The 24,103-nt window shown below is 47.3% G+C and overlaps 2 protein-coding genes across 7 annotated transcripts in view; one reads left to right on the top strand and one right to left on the bottom strand.

The window, feature by feature from the left end:
* Positions 1 to 9,925, bottom strand: part of LMNTD2 (lamin tail domain containing 2) — a 60,541-nt gene extending 50,616 nt beyond the window's left edge. The window contains exons 1-2 of the mRNA XM_045012682.1: positions 9,816 to 9,925; positions 3,916 to 3,981 (exon numbers count right to left, since the gene is read on the bottom strand). Of these exons, the coding sequence (XP_044868617.1) occupies positions 3,916 to 3,923 (8 nt within the window). The 5' untranslated portion in view covers positions 3,924 to 3,981; positions 9,816 to 9,925. The remainder of the gene's footprint in view (positions 1 to 3,915; positions 3,982 to 9,815) is intronic.
* RASSF7 (Ras association domain family member 7) overlaps positions 8,689 to 24,103 on the top strand; it is a 146,267-nt gene continuing 130,852 nt past the window's right edge. For 5 of the 6 annotated variants that reach the window (XM_045012676.1, XM_045012672.1, XM_045012673.1 and 2 more), the window contains exons 1-2: positions 9,937 to 10,143; positions 10,406 to 10,478. The gene's annotated coding sequence lies outside the window, so the exon portion shown is untranslated. Of the gene's footprint in view, positions 8,749 to 9,936; positions 10,144 to 10,405; positions 10,479 to 24,103 lie in introns of those variants that run through there. The other variant, XM_045012677.1, reaches the window with a different exon arrangement.

Here is a 24,103-nt window from a genome sequence, read left to right as displayed (position 1 = left end):
GAGCGAGCATAGCTGCTCCGGGTCCTGGCTGTGTGGTGTGCTAGATGCACCGTGTTTGTTGCTCAGTGAGAAAACACAGGGAGAAGGCGGGAAACCTTGAAGTTTGTGTCCCTTTGCTCTTTGGTTGGGATCTAAAATGCTCCGCACAGTGCACCCTTTGCTTCATTAGCATTAAAGCTGTGAAGAGCCTCTGCTGGTCTGTAATTATTACAACAGGGTCCACACAAGTTGGCGGACTCCACCAGGCTCTGCTTTAGTGGAGGTTTTTGGAGAAAGGCTCCGGCCAATCAGCTGGATTGTGAGTGTAGGGAGGGGAGAAATAGGAGCTGGTGGGCAGCTCTTCCCCCATCTAGAAGACAGCAAAGCCCCTTACAAAGAACATGAGATCCTAATTTGAGAAACTGAGTCCTACCCCTACAAAGTGGAGGGGTTAGCTTATGGCTTATACAAGAGTATATATGATACCTTGCCATCCTATTAAAGTCAGCGACATGTAATTGAAAAGGTAAAGTGTTTGGAATCAGCCATTTTTGCTGAATACTTTACTGTCTCCACAGTCAGACCCAGGGAAGAGCCATGCTTTGTGGGCTAGTGCATAAATACATAAGTACACACAGAGCTGTCATGAGCTTTTGCCACATTGCAGAGTCCTTTGCACCTGCACTCATCTTTGGTCTACTAAGGTTATGTTTTCACTGCCAAAAAACTGAGGGTTTTTTGGAGTGAGATAAACAGTTATCTTGCTGTAAAATCCTAGTGGAGACAGGCACCTGTCTTGTTTAACACAAGATAGCTCAGCGAGGTCAGCACTACACCCCCTACCTGGGTTGACCTCACCTAGTCTACCTCACAGTAACACTACAGTTCCTTGTCTCCATTGGGTTTTTGCCTGTTAAGGGTATGTCTTCACTAGCAATGTTAAAGCATGTGCTGTGTAGTCATGGCACCAGTGCTGGGAGAAACCACCCCCACCAGGGGAGTAGCTACCAGTGCTGGGAGAAAGCACCCCCACCAGGGGAGTAGCTACCAGTGCTGGGGGGGCACTGTCTAATAAAAATAAAAATTGGAGATATACCAATCTCCAAGAACTGGAAGGGACCTTAAAAGGTCATTGAGTCCAGCCCCCTGCCTTCACTAACAGGACCAAGTACTGATTTATGCCCCATCTCCCTAAGTGGCCCCCTCAAGGATTGAACTCATAACCCTAGGTTTAGCAGGCCAATGCTCAAACCACTGAGCTATCCTCCCCCCCTTACACTGGCACTTTACAGCACTGAAACTTGCCGTGCTCAGGGGTGTATTTTTTCACACCCCTGAGCAAGAAGGTTGCAGCGCTGTAAAGTGGCAGTGTAGACAAGGCCTTACTTAACCTGTGGTAAAACCACACCTTTTTGTAGCAGTGAAGACAAAGCGTTAGGTGATAATGGGGTTCTTTGTTCCAGTCTCTTCCCTTGGGAGCATGCATGAAGGGCCTAAACCACAATTAGCCTGACCTTTTAAAAGTCAGCTATGTGTAGAAACTAGGAATGAGATGTATTGCCCTGTGCCTTTGGCATCAAAGGATGGGAATCGTTTTATGGCCTTGTCTACAGCAGCAATTTTAGGGAAATCTCCCACCACTGGGACTAAGAGTGGGAGAGTTACAAGCCACTGTTGTTTTTACCATCATGTTATCTAGACCTGATCTGTGCAAGTCTAGACAACATGGAAATAAAAATGCCTGCATCAAGACCACACTATTATTATTATTTATCTCTTTATTTGTATTGTGGTAGCACCAATGTGGCCTGGTCCATGTGCCAGCACTCTCACCCTCCCTAATACCATTGTTAGGGGAAAGATAGGAGATCTCCCTAAAATTGCCAGTGTAGATGTAGCCCATCAGGCAGTCTCTGAGCTTAAGATAAGCTCATGATGGACTCTCTGATGTGTTATCACTGTTTGCTCACCTGTTGTGTACCGATACTGGCCGGTTAAGCCTCATATGGTTATTTCATTGTCTAGTTTAAAGAAAAGGGTAAGGATTTAATTGCCCTGAGCTGAGGAGGTTTGAAAGAGCCCTGTGTAATCCACTCTTTGTATCACTGTGGTGTGGGGTATACTAAGTGGCCTAATTGCTCTGAGATTTGTGCGTGCCCTTTGAAGCGCTGATTTATAACAATTCTTTCACTTATATATAGGGATCTTAAAAATGCTTTACAAAGAGTTGCAAGGGTTATTACTCCCATTTCACAATGGGGAAACTGAGGCACGGAGCCATGAAGACCAACATTTTCTAAAGGGCCGCTGATTTTTGCCCAAAAACTGAGGGTATCTGAAATCACTGACTACTTCTGAAAATTTGGAGGCAGGTGACATGTGCAAATAACACAGCAAGTGAGTCAGGAATAGATCCCAAGTCTCTTAATTCTGTGGGCCTGATTTTCTTTGCACTTCCACTCATGTAAATCAGGAGTAGCTCTGCTGACGTCAGCAGCTGAGACTTGAACCATTTGGTATTGGAGAGAAATATATGAAGAAGTGTCTGTTGCTTGACCCCTTCATGTGGCTTTGTTGTATTTTAGAATTTGAGAAATCTGAACTGCTGGCCCTTATGGAGTAAGGTTTATTGTGAGTGTCTGATGTTCCCGTTCTTTGGCTTCCTTGGGACAATTTTCCTGGCTTCACTAAATCAACATCAAAATGACATCAACTATTGCATTTTTAATTGGATTAGTCCACTATCCCCTACCATAAAATTCTGGGGTAGGCAGATTCTTAACAGGTTATTAAAAATACATAAACAGAACCCTGAAATGTACCCTACATCCTGGGTCTTTTTACCTTCTGGGTCAAATTCTGAAATCTTTACTTGGTCTCTAGTCAGACAAACCTTCCTTTGGAGTAAAAGGAAGAACTGCAGGGTACAGCCCACGGGTTTTTATGAATGACACACACCATTCTGCGCCAGCCTCATTGGTGTATGCTCATGGCTGCATTCTGTGGGTGCCCAAAGAACTTCTGTCCATGTGCTGCCTGGATTTGCTAATAGCTGTAAGCACATGGGGCTTGCAATGATTTCCTTCTCATTTTAGACTCTCCTGGGATCAGACCAGTGGCCAGTCTAGTCCAGCATCTTGTCGCAGATAGTGGCTGTTACCAGCAGCACTTAACTACAGACAAAAACCCTGTGTGTGATCAGTTAGGTGAGGTAATATTTTATTGGACCAACTTCTGGTGGTGAAAGAGGGAGAAGCTTTGAGCTACAGAGAGCTCTTCTTCTGGTCTGGGAAAGGAACTCAGTGTGTCAAGATGGAACAGATTGTTCAACATAAATAGTTAGCACCGTAGTTTCCGACTTCCCCTCTTTCCTGTGGGTGCTCAACCCCCGCCTCTGCCCCCAGCCCTGCCCCCATTCCACCCCTTCCATGAGGCCATGCCCCTTCCCCGCCTCTTCCCACCCCCATTCCAACTCCTTCCCCAAATCCCCGCCCCAGCCCCACCTCTTCCCCTGAGTGTGCCACGTTCCCACTCCTCTCCCTCCCTCCTGGAGCGTGCTAATGCTGCCAAACAGCTCTTTGGCGGCGTCTGGGTGAGAAATGCTGGGAGGTAGGCAGAGGAGCAGGGACACAGCGTGCTCAGGGGAGGAAAGGAGGTGGGCCAGGGAGTGAGGGGAGCTTGGCTGCCGGTGGGTGCAGATCACCCACTAATTTTTCCCTGTGGGTGCTCCAGCCCTGGGGCACCCACGGAGTCAGCGCCTATGGTTAGCACATAGTTCAAGGGACCGTTCAAGGTGAAGTGGCCTGTGAACACCTCTGCTATCTATGTGGGACCTTGCAGACAGGTGTATCCTATGAGGGTGAGACAAGGAAAAGGAGTTAATTTCCTGTCCTGCATCCTCCCCCCATTGTTATCACTTTCTGCCTCTGTACTTACCCATCCATTCTTTATCTGGCTCTTCAAACCAGCTCCAAACAGTTACTGCTATAGGTTGATCTGCAACTAAGAAAAGAAGAAATATTTATGTTACCAGGTAGGAACCATATTACCTCAGTAAAGTCAATTAGATCATGGAATGACCTGCCAAGTGAAGCCCTAGAACTGAAAGCCTCTTGGGGTATGGCTACACAGTAAAGAAAAACCCTGTGGCTGGCCCATGCCACCGGGCTTGGGCTTGCAGGGCTTGGGCTGTGGGGCTGTTTCATTACTGCGTAGACTTCTGAGCTTGGGCTGCTGCCCTCCCACCTCACAGGGTCCTACAACTTGGGCTCCAACCTGAGCCCGGAAGTCTACACAGCAATGAAACAGCCCCACAGCCTGAATCTTGTGAGGCTGAGTCATCTGGCACGGGCCAGCCACAAGTGTTTAGTTGCTGTGTAGACATACCCTTTAGGAGGAAAATTCTGTCTACACTAGAAGTTTGCCCTGATGTAGCTACTAACCTGGTCCAAATGCCTATGATAGATGTGCCGCACTGGTGCAATTTACTCTGGTAAGTTATAGGAAAGTGGGGGTGGGAGGGCATGAAGAGCTGTGATAATGGCAAACTGCAGAGTTGCCCTATTGAAGAAGGCAATTAGTCTGTCTGCTCTGGTTGCTTCAGAAAAGATGACTCCTCTCCCCATAATGTACCCGGCCTATTCATGGAGTGCACGTTTGTCACGGTAACTCCTGAGGGAAGAGGTGATGAAACGTCCTTTTCAGACTCTGCTCCAACCCCTCAGACAGAGACCAACACCTACAAAATCTCCACCAAGCATTCTCAAAACTATGATACCCGCACGAGGAAATAAGGAAACAGATCAACAGAGCCAGATGTGTACCCAGAAGCCTCCTATTGCAAGACAAGCCCAAGAAAGAAACCAACAGAACTCCACTGGCCATCACATACAGTCCCCAGCTAAAACCTCTCCAATGCATCATCAGGGATCTACAACCCATCCTGGACAATGATCCCTCACTTTCACAGGCCTTGGGTGGCAGGCCAATCCTCGCCCACAGACAACCCACCAACCTGAAGCATATTCTCACCAGTAACTGCACACTGCACCATAGTAACTCTAACTCAGGAACCAATCCATGCAACAAACCTCGATGCCAACTCTGCCCACATATCTACACCAGCAACACCATCACAGGACCTAACCAGATCAGCCACACCATCACCGGCTCATTCACCTGCACATCCACCAATGTAATATACGCCATCATATGCCAGCAATGCCCCTCTGCTATGTACATCAGCCAAACTGGACAGTCCCTATGTAAAAGGATAAATGGACACAAATCAGATATTAGGGATGGCAATATACAAAAACCTGTAGGAGAACACTTCAATCTCCCTGGACACACAATAGCAGATTTAAAGGTAGCCATCCTGCAGCAAAAAAACTTCAGGACCAGACTTCAAAGAGAAACTGCTGAGCTTCAGTTCATCTGCAGATTTGACACCATCAGCTCAGGATTAAACAAAGACTGAATGGCTAGCCAACTACAAAAGCAGTTTCTCCTCCCTTGGTGTTCACACCTCAACCGCTAGAAGAGGGCCTCATCCTCCCTGATTGAACTAACCTCATTATCTCTAGCCTGATTCTTGCTTGCATATTTATACCTGCCTCTGGAAATTTCCACTACATGCATCCGACAAAGTGGGTATTCACCCATGAAAGCTCATGCTCCAATATGTCTGTTAGTCTATAAGGTGCCACAGGACTCTTTGTTGCTTTTTCAGACTCAGCACATCTCATTTAATTAACGAAGGGAACACTGTCTCTTGTACCTGTGGGAGTAGGGAAGGGTGTATTTCATGATTCTTTGTATTTTCTGACTTTAGTGAAGACACTACTACACCGATGGGAGAGCTTCTCCTGTCAGCAGATTTAGCTACTTTGGGAGGTGGATTATGTCAACAGGAAAAGTTCTCCCGTTGCCATAACCCTCCATGTAGATAGTGCTAAGCTGGTATAACTACATTGCTCAGGGATGTGGATTTTTTACACCCCTAAGCAACATAGTTATGCTGATATAGGTCTATAGTATAAACCTGACCTAAGATCTTGCCTTTGCCATCACAGCCATCAGTGGGCAGCCACTGGTGTAGTTGCACCAGTGTAAGCCCCTAGTGTAGACAGGCAAAGAAGTCAAATGGTATTGCCACCTTTACTTCTGCACTGCTGCTGGCGGCTGCACTGCCTTCAGAGCTGGGCACCTGGAAAGCGGTCGCTGCTGGCAAGGAGCCCAGAGGTGCTGGGGCTTTGAACCACCAAGCCTCAAGGTGCTGGGCTTCAGCCCCGGTTAGCCCCGGCACAAATTAAGCACTGCTTACTGGATCATAAGTTCTTTCGATAGCATCAGTTACAATTGAGCTACAAAGCCACCCATTTTTTCATTAGTGATGGAAACGGAGCCAAAAAAATGAATGTGAGTGGGAGTAAATGTTGCAAAGTTGACAGTAAAAACTGAGCTTTTAACCCAATCTGGACAGTGGATTTTCTTTTTATTATGCCATTTCATTTAAACACAAAACCATTGTGTTTAATATGCCAAACCACTGTATCCTTCTTTAAGGTCATCATTGTGAGGTACAACTTTGAATCAAAGTACAATAACTTCAATGCAGCCTAGCCTCCTGGCAGTGTTGCACAATGTGACAAAATTGAAAATCTGACGTCTCCGGATCATATTCAAATGTCATTCTCACAACTGCTGCAGCTGTACAGGAAAAAGCAACAGCTGCTTCTCTTCAGATAATGTTGGTACTAGGTAAAAAGAAAAAGCCTTTCCTGGATGCTGAGCTTATGAAGGAGTGCACAAGGGAAATGCTGGAGGACCTTTTTACCAGAGAGAAAAACAAAGATGACATTGTGAACCGTGTGAAGCAAGTTCCCCTGTCTGATTCCATGGCAGTGCGAAGACGAGGCAATATATGAGGATTGTTTGTCAGCACTGCTTTCCAATTTACATAACGCCAAATACCTGTCTCTTGTAGTGGACAAATCAAATGATTTAAATAACACTTCCCAGCTATCGCTATTTGTTAGCGTTTATGATGGTGAAATTTTCAAGGAAGAATTTTTGTGCTTAATACCATTAGAAACCTACACCATAGGAGAGATCATTTTTGAAAAGGTAAAAGGCTTGCTTGTTACAGACAGAGGTCCCTCCATGACAGGGAAAGAGAAAGGCTTTGCTTCATGTTTGGCAGCGATACGCCCTTCATTAAATACACTTCACTGCACCATTCACCAGACTGTCCTGTGCAATAAGTTGTTTGGGGTCTTGAAAAAAACAATAGGTATTGTGATGAGATTAGTGAACTACATACACTCAGCTTCCAGCTTGTAGCATTGTCTTTTTAAAGCTCTTTTACAAGATGTTTCAGCGGAATGCAGTGACCTGTTGCAGCACAAGGACGGCTGGTAAAATAGGGAGCATGTGTTAGAGAGGTTTTGTGCGCTTCAAAAAGAAATAATAGAATTTCTTTCAGACCACAAGACCAACAAGGCTTGTGAGTTCCTGGAATTTATGAATGATGTCCCCCCCTATGTCATAGGTAGCTTTTCTGTGAGATATTACTGGTCACTTGAATTCCCTCGACTTGCAGCTCCAAGACCGTGCAAGCAGTGCTGAGGATCTGTTTGAAAAAGTTTGTGCCTTTCAGAGGAATCTTGAAATCTTTCAGTCAGACTTAACAGGAAAGATGTTGCACTTTCCAACATTGTGTTGTTGATACAGATAAAACTTCAGTGAAAATGATGCAAGAATTCCTAAACAATTTGATCAAAAATTTTAAAATGCGATTTGAGAATTTTAAAATTCCAAAGGATTTGCTTTGATTTGTTCATGATCTGTTTGTTGTCTCTTCTGCCGATGGACCTTGCCCTTCTGAAGCAAAGAACAGTCTTGACTCAATTGATGAAGGTGCCTTTCAGTTAGAAATTGTAAGGCCCCCGAGCTCAGATGCCTTGAAGGCAAAATTCAGAGAAGTGGGACTTTGTGATTTCTGGACTCAGTACGCTGACCAATTTCAGAATAGGCAGAATCTAGCCATCTATCTTGTAATGAGGTTCGGCCAACGTAGCTCTGCAAATCTGGGTTTTCCATGAACATTATAAAACACCAACATCGCAATTGCCTGACAGATGAGCATCTCCACCAGTGCATGTGCCTTGCCCTGACCTCTTGTAAACCACTCTTCACAAAGCTTGCCAGAGATCAATGTCACCTCTCCCATTAGAGATCTCCACAAACACAGGTAATATTGTCTATTTATAGACTTTGTTAAAAGATAGAAACACTAATATTTATGTTGTAATCAAGGTCTTTATTTATTGGTAGCTGAAGTTTTTTTTATAATTATTTTGTCAGCCTTCTGTGCAAATGGCCCATCTCTTGTCATAACATTCTCAAACTGGCCCGTGGTTAGATCTAATTGAGTATCGCTGTGCTAGATTGTAGTGGTCCCTTCTGACCTTATAATCTATAGATCTAGAGCAGCATTACCATAATAGAAGCAATAGAGTCTAGAGATAATAATAAGGGGGAAAAGATCTTGGTAGGTATATGGATGGCTTGCAGGTTACTTTAGCTTGTTGCTTGGCAGAGGTTTGGCTTAGAACTGCTCTTGATCGGTGCACATGTCACAGACAGATCTCTGTGAAGTCACTGATTTCTCCCCTGTTGAGCAGCTTCCCTGCCACAGTCTCTCCTCTGAGCTCTGCGTGGAGGCCTTCTTCTCCACCTGTCTGCTCCACAATGATCTGTTGAAAGGTTTTTCCACATTTATTATGCTTCTTGAGGTTTTACAAGCATGATAATGGGAGGCATAGGAGTGGGAGACAGGAGACTGGTTTCCTAATTCCATCTGTGCTGGAGACTTGCTGAGTGGTCTTGGAGAAATCATTGACAGCTATGTTTTTAAGCTCGGCCACTGATTTTGGGGTGCCTTAATTTCTGGGTGTCCATCTCAAAACACTCTGGGCCCAAGTTACAGAGTTGCTCTGTACCCACAAGTCCTGTTGGTGGCAGCTGGAGTTGTGCGTTCTCAACACTTGGCAAAACTGGGATGAAAGTTTCTCAAGTTGGGCATCCAAAAACAGAGGTATTTGAAATCAGTGGCCTTAATCTCTGTGCCTCAATTTCCCCATTTGTAAAATAGGGATAAGTATGCTTAGTCACCTCTGTGAACAGGGGCGGCTCTAGGCATTTTGCCGCCCCAAGCACAGCGGGCAGGCTGTCTTCGGTGGCATGCCTGCGGAGGGTCCGCTGGTCCCGCGGCTTCAGAATGCCTGCGGGAGGTCTGCCGAAGCCACGGGACCAGTGGACCCTCCGCAGGCAAGCCACTGAAGGCAGCCTGCCTGCCGCCCTCGCTTGGCATGCTGGTGCCTGGAGCCGCCCCTGTCTGTGAAGTGCTTGGAGATCCTTGGATGGAAGGCACTATGTAAGTGCTAAGTATTAACATAGTCATTACTAATGCAGACTCCCTTAGGGAAACAGGTTATAGAATGTAACACGGTTGTATGGAGATGTAATGGGGTTCTGTAGCAATTACTGTATTCCAAAATAACCTATAGCAGTGAAGAGAAAATGGTAACTTTTCTGTAGGCGTTATTTTTTTTTACATTATCCTATAGTAGGGATACAATTAAATGCCACTGGATGGCCCAAAAGTCTATAGAAAGATTAGTAATTTGATTAAATTCTGTATGACTTTTTTTTCCTAAGGGCTGCATCTGAATACAGCTTAAATAGCTCGGGCTGGATTGTAAATGTTCCCATTACAAGTAGATGGAACTGCGCAGGTGCCTGCCCCACACACTTATGTCCCTGTAACTCACCAGCTGCCAGCTCCTGCTCCTCTGAGGGCTTTGTGATCATAATCATACTGGCTGCATGTCTCTGTCCCTGGGGCCTACTTAGGTCTCTGTTGATGTCACCATAGTAACAGTGCTAAAGGGAGGGGCAGACCACTGAAACCTGTTGCTGAGAGGCAGAGTAGCAGGAAAGAGCCATGTTTGGAGAGCATAAAGCAAAGTCAGTCTAGGTCAGATGGGGCAGACGTGGGTGATCTGCATTCACTGTGTGTTGGAGAGAGATCAGTGGAGGAACTAGTCATGGGAGTAGCAGGGTGACTGGACTGGACACAGGTTTCTCTGTCAGCTGAAGGTAATGGGATGGATTAACTAGTGGATGCTGTTATGCCAGCTTTGTAGCAGCATATGCCAAGGGAGCTGGCATCCATGTCCGTAATATCTGGAGTTGCAGCTATCTCATAGTACACTGCAGTGGGACATTGTGACATGGCTGCATTGGCTCTTGATATCACAAGCTAATCATGATGATGGCTAAATAAACCTGGGGAGGGAAAGAACTTCATAGGCCTCGGAATAACATCATAAACAGAAAAAAATCTCTCTCTATCTTCCAGAAAAATCTGGCAGGCCCTGGAACTGGCAGACTCGGATAAACTGGCAGGAGAAAAGGGATGCAGGAGGAAGACTGTAAGTACTGAATGCTGCTTGCAGAGTGTTACACTTGTATTGCTGGTTCTCTCTTATTTTTTATCTTATGCTGATCATCTCATAACAGAGAGCTCCTATCCTGGGTCACTTCCTCTCCCAACCCCCTGTACTTTCCACAGGGCAGCCTGTCTATTCTGGTAGACCGACCATAGTGAGAGAACTACTGGACCTTTGAAAATGTTGGCTCTAGTGTCCATCTTCAGGTAAAGGAGCAGATTTACCCAGGACTGGACAAAATCCAGGAGGCATTTATTTTCTGGGAGTCAGAATTCACGTCTGTCTCACCCAGGTAACACTCTGGGAATGAGACTTTGCAAGGTCTTTTCACTTAAAAATACAGAGGGAGGTGGGTGATGCTTCCTAATTCATGGTTGGTTACGACAGCGACTGGGGCGCGTGCCTCTGAGATCAATGGCTTCAAAGCCAGACAAACAATTTCAATTTTCTGGCTGGATCTTAAGTGCTCAGGCTTCAGTTTATTTTCATTTATTATAGGACAGTGGTACCCAAAACCTTTTATTTTTTGCAGATCTCCTCCTTTGTTTAGGTGAAGCCCTCTGTATGTTATTAATAGACATGGGCGATCATAGGCATGGGCACAAACCAAAAACTCCGATCCAAACATCTCTTCCAAACTTTGAAGGATTCCTTTCCAAGGTTGGAAAGGCTGTCTTAGGGCTTGTCTACACAGGGACATTTACAGGCATTATGAATCCAGTATAATTATACAGTGGCCTCTTTCCACCACTCTGGCAGTATAAAGGGGTATTAGTGTAACTGGAGAATCAGCCTCTAAGTAACTTGCCTAAAGTCCTAATCCAGTGATACACCCTTCCAGAAGTTTGGGTCCATGCAAATTATAATGTCAACATAGAAGCAGATTGGCTATATCACTAGTCAGAGATGCAGAGGGTAGGCTGTGCTAGTCCATAAGAGAGACTAGTAAGCTTTGAAGAGGAGGAAAATCATGGCTTGGCTTTTTCCTCTTGCATCCTTCATCCAAGGGAACTGGGCTGGGTTCCCAGGCCAGACCCAGGTGTTAGCTGGGTCTGGAAAGCAAATGCATCAGGCTGATAAATCAGCAGAGCCATTATAAATTAGAATCAATTTGGCAGACTGGGGGAGTTATGTCCAACTCTAAAAATGAGGAGGAAAAGACAGTTCATCTCCGACGGAGGAGAAGAGGCTGGAAAGAAAGGAGAATTCCTTTTGTTAAATGTGGTCTCTGCAAGCCCTTGGTTATACCCCCTGCTGGCTCTCAGAACTGAAAGGCAGAGAAAAGGGCTTGTTGACCTAATGTTAACCTTCAACTGTCAGCCATTCAGGTTGCTGATCCTCACACCCCTCTCCTTAATCCCAAAGGGAGAAGGTACAAAGCCTACCCAGGGACTGTGCCATCTAATTAACATTAGGCTTGAGCAAGATTTTGTCCTTCTTTGTGTTTGCAGCAACTGAAATTTAAATGGTGCTTTCGCTTGCTCGTGTTATAGTCAGGGCTGCCACTGGCCTTCATTATGTCCTGGCCAGTATATCTAATTCATAGCCAATAACATATACAAAATGTAATGCTACTGAGCTGTGAATCTGTAAGATTATTTAGTAGCAAAATAAAAGTCAAGTGTTGGTCATGGTGGGGGAGGGAAGTGGAAGGGTGGGTAGATCTTATAGGAATGAAAGCTGGAAAAGACCTTTGAGGCTGTATGTTCCATGGTGCACCAGTTCCCCATGGTAATGTAGATGAGAGATGGACTGATAGGGCCTGATTTCCAGAGGTCCTGGACAGCTGCAATTCCCACTGACTTCAGTTGGAGTTACGGATCCTGAGCAGCTTCACAAATGAGGTCAAAGTACCTGACTGGCCATTGGTGGTCTCATTAAAGGCTGGGAAGGAAAGTAGTCAAAGTTCCCCCAAGCTCATTGGGTTGATGCAGGTTAAGGCATGTTAGTTTCATAGCCAACTGTACATAGAGGCCTGATATGGCCAGCATCACATTTGACTGCCTTTGACTGCCCTAACTTGATGGAGCAAGTACCCATTTTTCAGCTGGGTGAAGAGAAGGTGGCCTTTCACCATGAGATTGACTCCAACCCATGCCCTTCAGGATGGTAGCTGAGTGCTTTAATCACTCAGCCAGTGGAAATGAAGTGGGAGGAGAGGGAGACAAGGGAAGACGCTGGCCTCTCTATAGCTCTTTGGTGTCCAGGAAGCAAATTCTGCTCTCATTTATGCTGGGTACAGGTACACCTTAGTGACATGGAAATAGCTGAGGGTGAATTTGGCCCTAGGAATGGAGTGCTCTTATAAGTCACTTTACGGTGGAGTTAAAGCTGCGGCCACATAACTCCGCCTTGTGATTGCTGTACCCTTCCCCACTAGAGCTAATGAGTATTGCCTTTAATTCTTGGCATGGAGACTGGATGCCCCAGGAGCTTAGTAAAGAGTTATAGACTATTTACCTCTCAGCTAGAGATTCAAGAACTTGTAGTGACCAAAAGTTGTTCCCATCTGATGACCATTGAATGGCATGAAAGGAGCTTGACGTTGTTGGTTTGGTTCCCAGTGGACAAGTGTCAACCTTCCCCATAGAAGCATTATGTGGCCTCCTTGTGGGTAAACGCAGAAGAAGAGGACTGAATGAGCATGAAGACTGAACTCTCCTCTGGACCGTAGAAGTGGTCCCTGTCTGCCAGGTGTGGTGGGACAGTATGAGGAGAATCTTATTCTGCAGTTTCCCATGCCATTCTGGCTCTGAGGATGAACCCAGGTGCATTGTATCATAATATCTAGTTAAGGAGGCTGTTGCGCTCCCTTGACCCACACTAACAGTTTAGTGATGCCAGGATCGTGTGCCTGGATCATTGTGATCCCAGCTTCATGCAGGGTCAAAAACACTAGAATGTGGATTTCTAACACTCTCACCTCAGAACAATCATCACATGGAGAAATGGGCCTGCACCAGAAACCCATGTCTAGACACTCCCTCCTTGGCTGCAGAACTTTGGGGAAGTTCTGTTCCAGGTCTCTCTAATGGGTCTGAATGAAAACCTGTAATCTGTTTGGATTCAGACCCGCATTTTGCCTCTCTTGCCCATCTTTACGTTTTCGATTAGCTACATGCAACTAACTATCTTTTGATGCCATGGGGAAGGGTTGTATTTGGAGCACTGATGACTGTGGTCAGTTGATCAGATTACCTCCCTCGTAGCCTTCCCCTCTGCCCAGCCTCTCCTGTTTCACAGCCTCTAGCTGTGCCAGCTTTCCTGATCCTGTTTGCTTAAGTAATCGGCACTGCATACCATGGGTAATCGGCTTATTTTTTTTCTCTTCATAATTTGTATACAGTTCTCCCTTTCTCTTCTAAAGAGATAATGATGTAGTCTGTTTCTGTGAGCTGTCTGGGTATTTTGCCATGTCCTGACTGCAATAACACTTTTCCTATCATAAATCCATTTTGTTTTTCTCTATAGACATTCCACTGCAAACACTAGAGAATTGACTCTAGAGCCCAATCATGCCTTGACTGGGAGTTGAGGGGAATAGACTAGATGACATAACAGGTCCTTTCCTCTTCAGTTTTTATTTTACCATGGGTGGCTATTTAAAAGATATTTAAAACATAATGACACATTCTTTCCTGGTTTATTCCTTTTGACTTTACCTGACGGGGGGACCCACGCTGGAAAGTTTGGATCTAGTTTCAAACTTCCCTGAAGTTTGGAGCTATTTGGGCTACTAAAGAGCTAGGGGCCAGCTGCGACATTTGGATTTTGAACCTTGCCAAAGCTGACGTTTTAGTTTGAACTTCTCTCCAGGTAAAACTTCTCTTTTATTTCTTTTTCATTCAAATCTTGACATCTTCCTCTTGCCCAGCTGTAAATCTGCTCTTACCTCTACACTCTAATCCTTTCCTTGGCTGCTAACGCTATCGTCCTCCTTGTTTCATGGCCTGGCTTCCTACTATAGATCTCCTTATTGGATTTTTACCGTCCAATCTATTTAGTCTCCTCTGTGTGCTCAATATAGCCCTTTAGCCCTTCAACACCCTTTCATCTCTGCCTCCCAACCTAGGTACCCGCCTGTGCCCTCCTCATCACATGCATACAGCTCCCATTTGCATTTCTCCAAACAGTGTCTTTCATATTCCCTCCCTTCTCTCCAAATAATCATGTTTAGGTTTGATCTTGTTTTGTCTGGCTCCTTTTTGTAAGTTGCCCAGAGAAGGCTTCTGAACCTGTATCACCATCTCTAATCTCATTCTCTTTGTACACGGTGGGTGGTTTATTGTAATCTCTTTTTCTATTTGTGGGCTGTGCAGCATCACAAAGATCAAATTGGTTTAAAAAAAACCCACATCATTTTTCAAGAGGACATTGCCCAGAGATTTTAGTTCTCTGCAAGAGCCAAAAGGGTCGCAATGCTCCTGGAGAGATTTTGGGAAGAGGTTAAGAAAGCTGAGACTCTTTATTTCCCTGTAGAGGACTTGGAGTGATCTGATTTCTTACAGGAACCCTAAGAATTCCTCAGCCTCTCTCTGTTTTTCCACTCTTGTATGCCCCATCTTGCAGCCACTCCGAGCTTATGAGTACTAGCCAGAAATCCCTTCTGCACCAGACAAAGTGATCTGGAAGAAGGGTCAGGTTTGTCCCAAGATTTCCAGTGGTGCCTACTGATTTTTGGGTGTCCAGTGTGAGGCACCTTAAAAAGGTCTGATTTTCAGAGGACAAATGTTATGCAGTTTCTGAAAACTGGGCCCCTTTTGGGTGCTCAAGGTGAGCACCCAAAAATGGAGGCACCCAGAATCACTAGTCACTTTTGAAAATCTTGGCTTTGAGCAATTAAAGGCTGTCCATCTGTTTTGTCCTGTGTTGGGATCCATGCCCCAGGCTGGGTGAGAGAGCAAACGATCAAGACCAGAAACCAATCCCCAGTTTCCTGGGGTACATTATGGATTAAGTGCTAGACATCCAGGTCATCCTTAAAAGTCTGGAATTGAACCTTTACGCCAAGAAAAAAATAAATTATTTTAGTCAAATGGAAAACTATAGAGAGGTCTGGGTTCCAATCTTGGCCCTGCATTCAGGCAAGTCTCACTGTACCTTAGTTCCCGATCCGTAAAATAATAATATGTATGATAATAATATCCAGCTCTTATATAGCACTTGTCATTCATAGATCTAAAAATGTTTTACAAACGAGGCCAGTAGCTTTAGCCTGATTTTACAGATAGGAAAACGGAGGCACAGAGCAGGGATGGGACTTACCCAAGGACTCTCAGTAGGCCAGTGGCCAAGCTGAGACTAGAGCCCATCTCCCTGGAGTCCTGGCAGGGACTGACTCTTACTGTGTGTATGGATAGCACCTGGTGGAATGGGGTTCTGAGCTCAGTTGGGGCCTCATGGAACTGCTGTAATGTGCCGTATCTCTTCTCTGAATAAAGCAAGGATTATTTCAGTACGCAGGGCTGTCCCTTCAGCACCACCTCAGGGCTAAATGTACAGTGATAAAGGATGGACCAGATCCTCCGTTGGTGTAAATCAGTGTAGCTCCGTGGAAATCAGTGGAGCTAGGCTGACTTACGCCAGCTGAGGATATGGCCTAAGTTGTCTGTACTCCGTGTGCTGCACAATCGGCGGTGATGTGGCACCAGTGGTATCTGTCTTGCCGCCCCGAGGCCCAGAGTGCCTGTTAATGGAATACAGTCTCACTTGGAAGGAATGTGGAAATCCAGCCACTGGATGAATGTCCATTGGTTCCTGGTGCTCTAATCACCCAGCCTGCCTTACAATAGAGGGATAAAGCAGCTGAGACAAACACTTCATATCATTTTGTTTCACAGCCCACACACTGACGCAGCACCATTATTTTTAGACAATCTGGCTCTTTGTTGTGGCATGTCTTTATTCGGACACCGTGGAATGATAAGCATGCTTTATTCTGTGTGTTGGCCAAGGCAGCATGTTTATATTCAGAGGGGTGCTGGTAGTAACAGTGTAAATTGGAACACAAGCCCTTGTCTCACTGAACAGCCAGAGTGAGTCTGAAACATGGGGAGAAAGAGTCAGACATGCCAATGTTCAAATCCAGAAACACATGATCCATTGCTTACTATGCCTGGCTTTTCATCTTTCTGCTCCATTGCATCCTGCAACCAGCCAGCCACTCCCTAGGCCTTGATTAGCCCATATCCTCCTCCTTTTTGTGCCTTTCCAGCTACTTTGTGATCTCAAAGCCTTTGTCTCTGCAGCACTGATATGTGTTGCTATGGCTAAGGCTGTGATTCACAGCAGTGTTTGCATCTTACCTGAAACTGGAGATATAGATGTGTGTGTTTGCACTGAGCATTTTCCCACTGTTCAGTTTTATTTACACTGGGGGAAAAAATCCCTGGGAAAGAGACCCTACTACTGAGGCAGGTGGTGGTGGCAGGGAGAGAGATATTATGGAAGGCCTAGTCTGGAGAGGAGAGTGATGAGCAAAAAAATATATATGGAGGAAGGGTCAGTTTGAGTGTGGGTGGCTGGTTGGTGGTGTGTGTGTGAGAGAGCTGCTTTTGATTTAACTGGGACAGGCACATGTTCAAACCCAGACTGGCTTCATGGGAGGGGGAAGGATGTGTATAGAGTGTCTGTATAGGTAGGAGTCATGTGTTCTGACCCGCACATCATCCCTCCATAGATCACATTTAGCAATGACTGCAAAACCTTTCTCTCAGGCCTACACTTTCCTGGGAGTCCGTTTGCATATGGTGTAAATGTGGATTGTAGGGAGCTTCTTTTTGGTCATGACTTGCCACAGAGGAAACTGGAGGAGATAAGTATTACCAAGAATGGCTGGGGAGGATGGGAAGAGGAATTCTTCTCAGACACCTTAGGTCCTTTCAGTATTAATATTGAGTTCCATTTAATGGAAGCGGCACATCTCAAGGTTGCTGATGGCCTGGACCCCAATTATTTTCCAAAAACAAGCCAGTCAGTCAGTGGCGTAGCCAGGTTTTAAGTGTAGAGGGAGCAAACATAAAAAAGGCACCCTCCCTTGGCTCCTCCTCTGGCCACGCCCCCCTTGGCGCCTCCTCTGGCCATGCCCCCTGACTCCTCCCGTTCCCCCCACCAGATTAACCCCGGGGCCGGCTCAGGACTCCTGCGAGCTTCCCGGGGGTGCGGATACCCCCCTGTCCCTGGGAGAGTTTCTCCTACCCAGCGCACTCTGCAGGTGTCCCCCGCTGGGTTGTGCTGCCCGGCCCCACCCACGGGGTCCCGTCTCCCCTACCCCAAGCTCCAGGCTCCTGCACTGCGCCAGGGCCCCCGTCCAGACAGCACGGCCTGCGCCCCTGCCCTGCAGGCCCGGCCCTGGGGAGCCCCTTGCCCAGACCCCCCAGGGCAAGGCACCAGACCCCTGCCGCTCACCTTCCGTCCTGCGCCGCCGCCTGTCCCCAGCCTGCTCCCGGTGCTCGGTGCGCTCCACGTGGGGCTCGCCAGCCAGGCGTCCTTAAAGGCGCAGGGGCCCTTTCGCCTCCCCCCGCCTGCTGCATTAGCGGGGGGCGGGGAGTGCTTGGCCACCGAGCCCTGAGAGCCGCCGCTGCAGAAGGTGGCTGCGGTGATGTTGGGGCCGCACTGAGCGTGGGGCGCAATGACCGAGGAGCCGGCTCCCTCGCTCCTCCAGTTGCACCTGCCACCCCCATGGATCCTCCGGCCATGCTGCTACCAGTGTCGGCCCAGCAGGCGCCGCTTTATGAAAACATGCTGAGGGGAAGCGGCTGCTTCCCCTGAACCCCGCTAGCTATACTACTGCAGTCAGTTACTGCGTGGGTGCCCCCTTTGTTTTACTGCGTGGGTTGTTTTACTGCGTGGGTTGTTTTACTGCGTGGGTGCCCCTTTGTTGCCATGATGACAGCCATATCCTCTGGTACTAAGTAGGTGGTTCCCAGTGCTCACGCCCCAGTGTGGCAGGTCAGATTCACACTCCAGGAAGTACAGGGTGCATCGCAAGCTGACAATGGACTGGTTTTCTTAATTCTGTTTTTCGCTCACCAGCAACTTATTTCCACTCCTAGCTTCTCCCTTCCCATTGTCCTGTCAGCCTGGATAGGACAGGGCAGAGAGGGCCACAGAGAGGACCTTTTGCCTCACCCAGACTGGGGAAAAAAATTGTTAGCTGCAAGTACTTTTACAAATGACCCTCTTTTATAGTATAGATAGATCCTCTGCCCACCCGACCCCTACTGCCTCCTGTCTCCTTGTGCCTCTGTCTTTCTCTTCACTAGACATGCTACATGTGGCATATAGGTAGGAGAAAGCATACTGCATTCTGGGCTAACAGAGGGTCCTGCTTAGAAGCCATGCCCATAGCTCACCAAAAGGTTAGCCTGGTAATAGTGCTCTGCATTACTATGGACACCCAAGTAAGTTTTCTAGTCCTGCCTCCCCAGGTTACCAGGTGCAGGTAAAGCTACCACAGCCGTATGCTCAGACCCTGAGGGAGAGATACATTGTGTTGCTGGCTAATCAAAGACTGATGCTGACGAACACCAAGGGGGAACTTTCTTCAACTTTCCTTAGCCAGTTTGTAGGTGGCTATGAGATTAATTCAAGGACCAGTGACCATAATGATTTATACCAGTAGAAGGTCAAATCCCAGTGTTTTTGAGAAAAGATGGTCTAGTGCCTATGCTACTTGTCTGGTGCTTGGGGGGATCTGAGTTCAATTCCCTCCTCCACTACAGATTTTCTTGGGCAAGTCACTTAGGGTACGTCTACACTACGGGATTATTCCGAATTTACATAAACCGGTTTAGCAAAACAGATTGTATAAAATCGAGTACGCGCGGCCACACTAAACACATTAAATCGGTGGTGTGCGTCCACGGTCTGAGGCTAGCGTCGATTTCTGGAGCATTGCACTGTGGGTAGCTATTCCGTAGCTATCCCATAGTTCCCGCAGCATCCCCCGCCCCTTGGAATTTCCGGGTTGAGATCCCAGTGCCTGATGGGGCAATAATCATTGTCGCGGGTGGTTCTGGCTACAGCCTCACCGCTCCCTCCCTGAAAGCAGCAGACAACCGTTTCACGCCTTTTTTGCTTGGTGAACTGTGCAGACGCCATAGCACAGCAAGCATGGACCCTGCTCAGCTCAATACCGCAATCGTGGATGTTTTAAACACCTCGCGCACTCTCGTGCAGTATATGGTGAACCAAGACCTTCAAACCGAGGCGAGTAAGAGGCGGATACGGCAGCGCGGCGATGACAGTGATGAGGACGTAGACACAGAATTCTCTCAAACCGCGGGCCCCTGCGCTTTGGAGATCCTGATGGTAATGGGGCAGATTCTATCCATTGAACGCCGATTTTGGGCCCGGGAAACAAGCACTGACTGGTGGGACCGCATTGTGTTGCAGGTGTGGGACGATTCCCAGTGGCTGCGAAACTTTCGCATGCGTAAGGGCACTTTCATGGAACTTTGTGACTTGCTTGCCCCTGCCCTGAAACGCCATAATACCAAGATGAGAGCAGCCCTCACAATAGAGAAGCGAGTGGCGATAGCCCTGTGGAAGCTTGCAACGCCAGACAGCTACCGGTCAGTCGGGAATCAATTTGGAGTTGGAAAATCTACTGTGGGGGCTGCTGTGATGCAAGTAGCCAAAGCAATCACTAAGCTGCTGCTACGAAAGGTTGTGACTCTGGGAAACGTGCAGGCCATAGTGGATGGCTTTGCTGCACTGGGATTCCCTAACTGTGTGGGGGCGATAGATGGAACCCATATCCCTATCTTGGCACCGGAGCGCCAGGGCACCCAGTACGTAAACCGGCAGGGGTACTTTTCAATGGTGCTGCAAGCACTGGTAGATCACAAGGGACGTTTCACAAACATCCACGTGGGATGGCCAGGGAGGGTTCATGACGCTCACGTATTCAGAAGCACTACTCTGTTTAAACGGCTGCAGCAAGGGAATTACTTCCCAGACCAGAAAATAACAGTTGGGGATGTTGAAATGCCTGTCGTTATCCTGGGGGACCCAGCCTACCCCTTGATGCCATGGCTCATGAAGCCATACACAGGCAGCCTGGACAGTGGTCAGGATCTGTTCAATTACAGGCTGAGCAAGTGCAGAATGGTGGTGGAATGTGCATTTGGCCGTTTAAAGGCGCGCTGGCGGACATTACTGACTCGCTCAGACCTCAGCCAAACCAATGTCCCCTATGTTATTGCTGCTTGCTGTATTCTCCACAATCTCTGTGAGAGTAAGGGGGAGACCTTTATGGCGGGGTGGGAGGCTGAGGCAAATCACCTGGCCGCTGATTACGCGCAGCCAGACACCAGGGAGATTAGAAGAGCACACCAGGAAGCGGTGCGCATCAGAGAAGCTTTGAAAACGAGCTTCATCAATGGCCAGGGTACAGTGTGACTGCTGTGTTTGTTGATGAACACCCAACCCCCTTGATTGACTCATTCCCTGTAAGCAACTCACCCTCCCCCTTCGAGTACAGCTTACTTATGCAAATAAAGTCACTCTCATTTAAAAATCATGAATTCTTTATTAATTCATTATAAAAAGAGGGAGAGAAGTAAGGGTGTGGTTTGGGAGGAGGATAGGAAGGATGGAGAAGGCCATTAAAAAAATTTCACAGTAACGACAGCCTTCTGGTTGGGCTGTCCACGGGGGTGGAGTGGGCAGGTGCACGGAGCCTCCCCCCACGCGTTCTTACACGTCTGGGTGAGGAGGATATGGAACATGGTGAGGGTTGAGGGTGGTTATACAGGGGCTGCAGCGGCACTCTGTGATCCTGCTGCCGTTCCTGAAGCTCCACCAGACGCCGGAGCATGTCAGTTTGATCACGCAGCAGCCCGAGAGTTGCATCCCGCCACCGCTGATCTTCCTGCCGCCACCTCTGATTTTCCTGCCGGTCTTCCTGCCGCCACCTCTCATCTCGGGTGTCTCTCCTGTCCTCACGTTCACTGGCATCTTTCCTGTAATTTGATACCACGTCCTTCCACTCATTCAGATGAGCTCTTTCATTGCGTGTAACTTCCATAATATCCTAGAACATTTAATCTCTCGTCTTCTTTTTCCTCCACCTTATCTGTGCTAGCCTTTGGGATGGAGGAGGGACGCTTGAAAAATTTGCAGCTGCATGAGGGAGAGAAATATTTAAAAAGATACATTTTACAGAACAATGGTTATACTCTTTCACAGTGAACAGCACTATTCACCTTACATAGCACATGTGATTTCCCTACAAGGTCGCATTTTTCATCTTAATAGTGAGTGCCTGCAGCTCTGGAGTTACAGATCTCACAGACACAGGTCCAGGCATCAGAATTCAGCTTGCATGTGGCCATGGTAAGCCACTGTCTTTCGGCTTCTGCAGTGATTTACCCCTCCCCCCCAATGCATGGCTAATACCACGCTAGCTCCCTGCTAATCAACACCCTTCCCACCCCCACCCCCCCACCCACTGCGTGGCTGGTAGCTTGGGGAAGATCGCCGGTGACCAAACACAAAAAAGATCATCGGCATTTCACTCCTCCCCTCCCCCCACTTGGCTACGTGCAGGAAAGGTGTTTTTTTTAAGCTGCTGCAGTCCACGAACCCAGTAGGAAAATGGCCATCCCCCTTACTTAAATTCCTGATTTTTAACCAGGTTATCCTGAACGATATCACTTTGCTGAGGATCAAACAGCGAGATAAAGAACGGATGCTTCTTGAATGCCAGCAATCACCGGGACCATACGCTGCTATGCTTTGCCATGCAATGATACCTGATTACTTGCTACATGCATGGCGTGGTAAAGTGTCCTACCATGGTGGGTGGAACAAGGCTGCCTTGCCCAGAAACCTTCTGCAAAGGCTTCTGGAGTACCTACAGGAGCGCTTCATCGAGATGTCCCTGGAGGATTTCCTCTCAATCCCCGGACATGTTAACAAACTTTTCTAAGTAACTATACTGTCTGCGAATGCATCCCAAGTCCTCAGGACAAATCAATCATTAAAAAACGCTTGCTTAAAAAACAATGTTTGCTATTTGCAAAGGTACACTCACCAGAGGTCCCTTCCATGGCGTCATTGTCTGGGATAGTTGCTTGGGAGGGCTGGGAGGAGGGTAATTCCGTCAGGGTGAGAAAAAGCTCCTGGCTGCTGGGGCTCACGGAGTGCTGTGTGCTCTCTGCTAGGTCGTCCTCCTCTTCTTCATCTTCATCTTCCCCGTCTGCATAATCCTCAGCCATGGCAGAGATTACAACCCCCACCTCGGAATCCACGGTCAGGGGTGGGGTACTTGTGGCGCAGCCCCCTAAAATTGCATGCAGCTCAGCATAGAAGCGGCATGTTTTTCGACCTGCCCCGGACCTTCCGTTTGCTTCTTTGGTTTTCTGGTAGGCTTGTCTGAGCTCCTTAAGTTTCACTCTGCACTGCACTGAGTCCCTGCTGTGGCCTTTATCCGTCATAGCCTTAGAAATTCTTTCAAATACTTTTTCATTTCGTCTTTTGGAACGCAGTTCTGTTAGCACTGAATCCTCTCCCCATATAGCGATCAGATCCAGTACCTCCCGTGCAGTCCATGCTGTGGCTCTTTTTCGATTCTCAGGAGACTGCATTGTTACCTGTGCAAATGAGCTGTGCGTGGTCACCTGTGCTGATGAGCTCTCCACGCTGGGGAAGCAGGAAATGAATTTCAAAAGTTTGCGGGGCTTTTCCTGTCTAGCTGGCCAGTGCATCCGAGTTCAGAATGCTGTCCAGAGCGGTCAGTGGTGCACTGTGGGATACCGCCCGGAGGCCAATACCGTCGATTTGCGGCCACACTAACCCTATTCCGATATGTTAATCCCGATATTAGCGCTACTCCTCTCGTCAGGGAGGAGTACAGAAACCGATTTAAAGAGCCATTAAAATCGATATAAGGTGCCTCCTAGTGTGGACGGGTGTGGCGTTAAATCGGTTTTACGCTCCTAAAACCGGTTTAAACGCCTAGTGTAGACCAGGCCTTAGTCCTGGTCTACATGGGGGGTGGATTGATCTAATTTACGCAACTTCAGCTATGTGAATAATGTAGCTGAAGTCGACATACTTAGATCGACTTACCGTGGTGTCTTCACCACAGTGAGTCAACTGCTGCTGCTCCCCCGTCGACTCCGCCTGCACCTCTCGCGGCGGTGGAGTACAGGAGTACAGGAGTCGATGTGAGAGCGCTCGGGGGGTTGATTTATCGTGTCTAGTCTAGACACAATAAATCGATCCTCACTGGATCAATCGCTGCCCACCAATCCGGTGGGTCGTGAAGACATACCCTTGTCTCTGTGAGTTTGTCCCTTTATCTGCTCCCACATAGTTAGTTCTGTTGTTCAGAAAAACAACCTCGGTGCTAGCCTCATAGTGTATCAGTTTGGTATCTGATGATTCTATCATTGTTTGTAATAAATTGGCTCAGAATAATGGATCTTTTATGAAAGGCTGACGAAGCTCTTGGGTTGTGTGGATAATATTATTAAAGAAGTTTGCATTGATGGAATAATTCTGAATTACTTCACATAAACATGCATTCAATTAAGAATTAAATCAATACTTCCTGGGCCCTCTTCCAGATCCGGAGGTGGAGAAGGCACTCTACTTAA

This window comes from Mauremys mutica, chromosome 4 (genome assembly GCF_020497125.1).
Source record: "Mauremys mutica isolate MM-2020 ecotype Southern chromosome 4, ASM2049712v1, whole genome shotgun sequence".
In the NCBI taxonomy this organism is placed as follows: domain Eukaryota; kingdom Metazoa; phylum Chordata; order Testudines; family Geoemydidae; genus Mauremys; species Mauremys mutica.
Note: the sequence above shows the minus strand (reverse complement) of the source record. Positions and strands in the feature narration are given on the sequence as shown.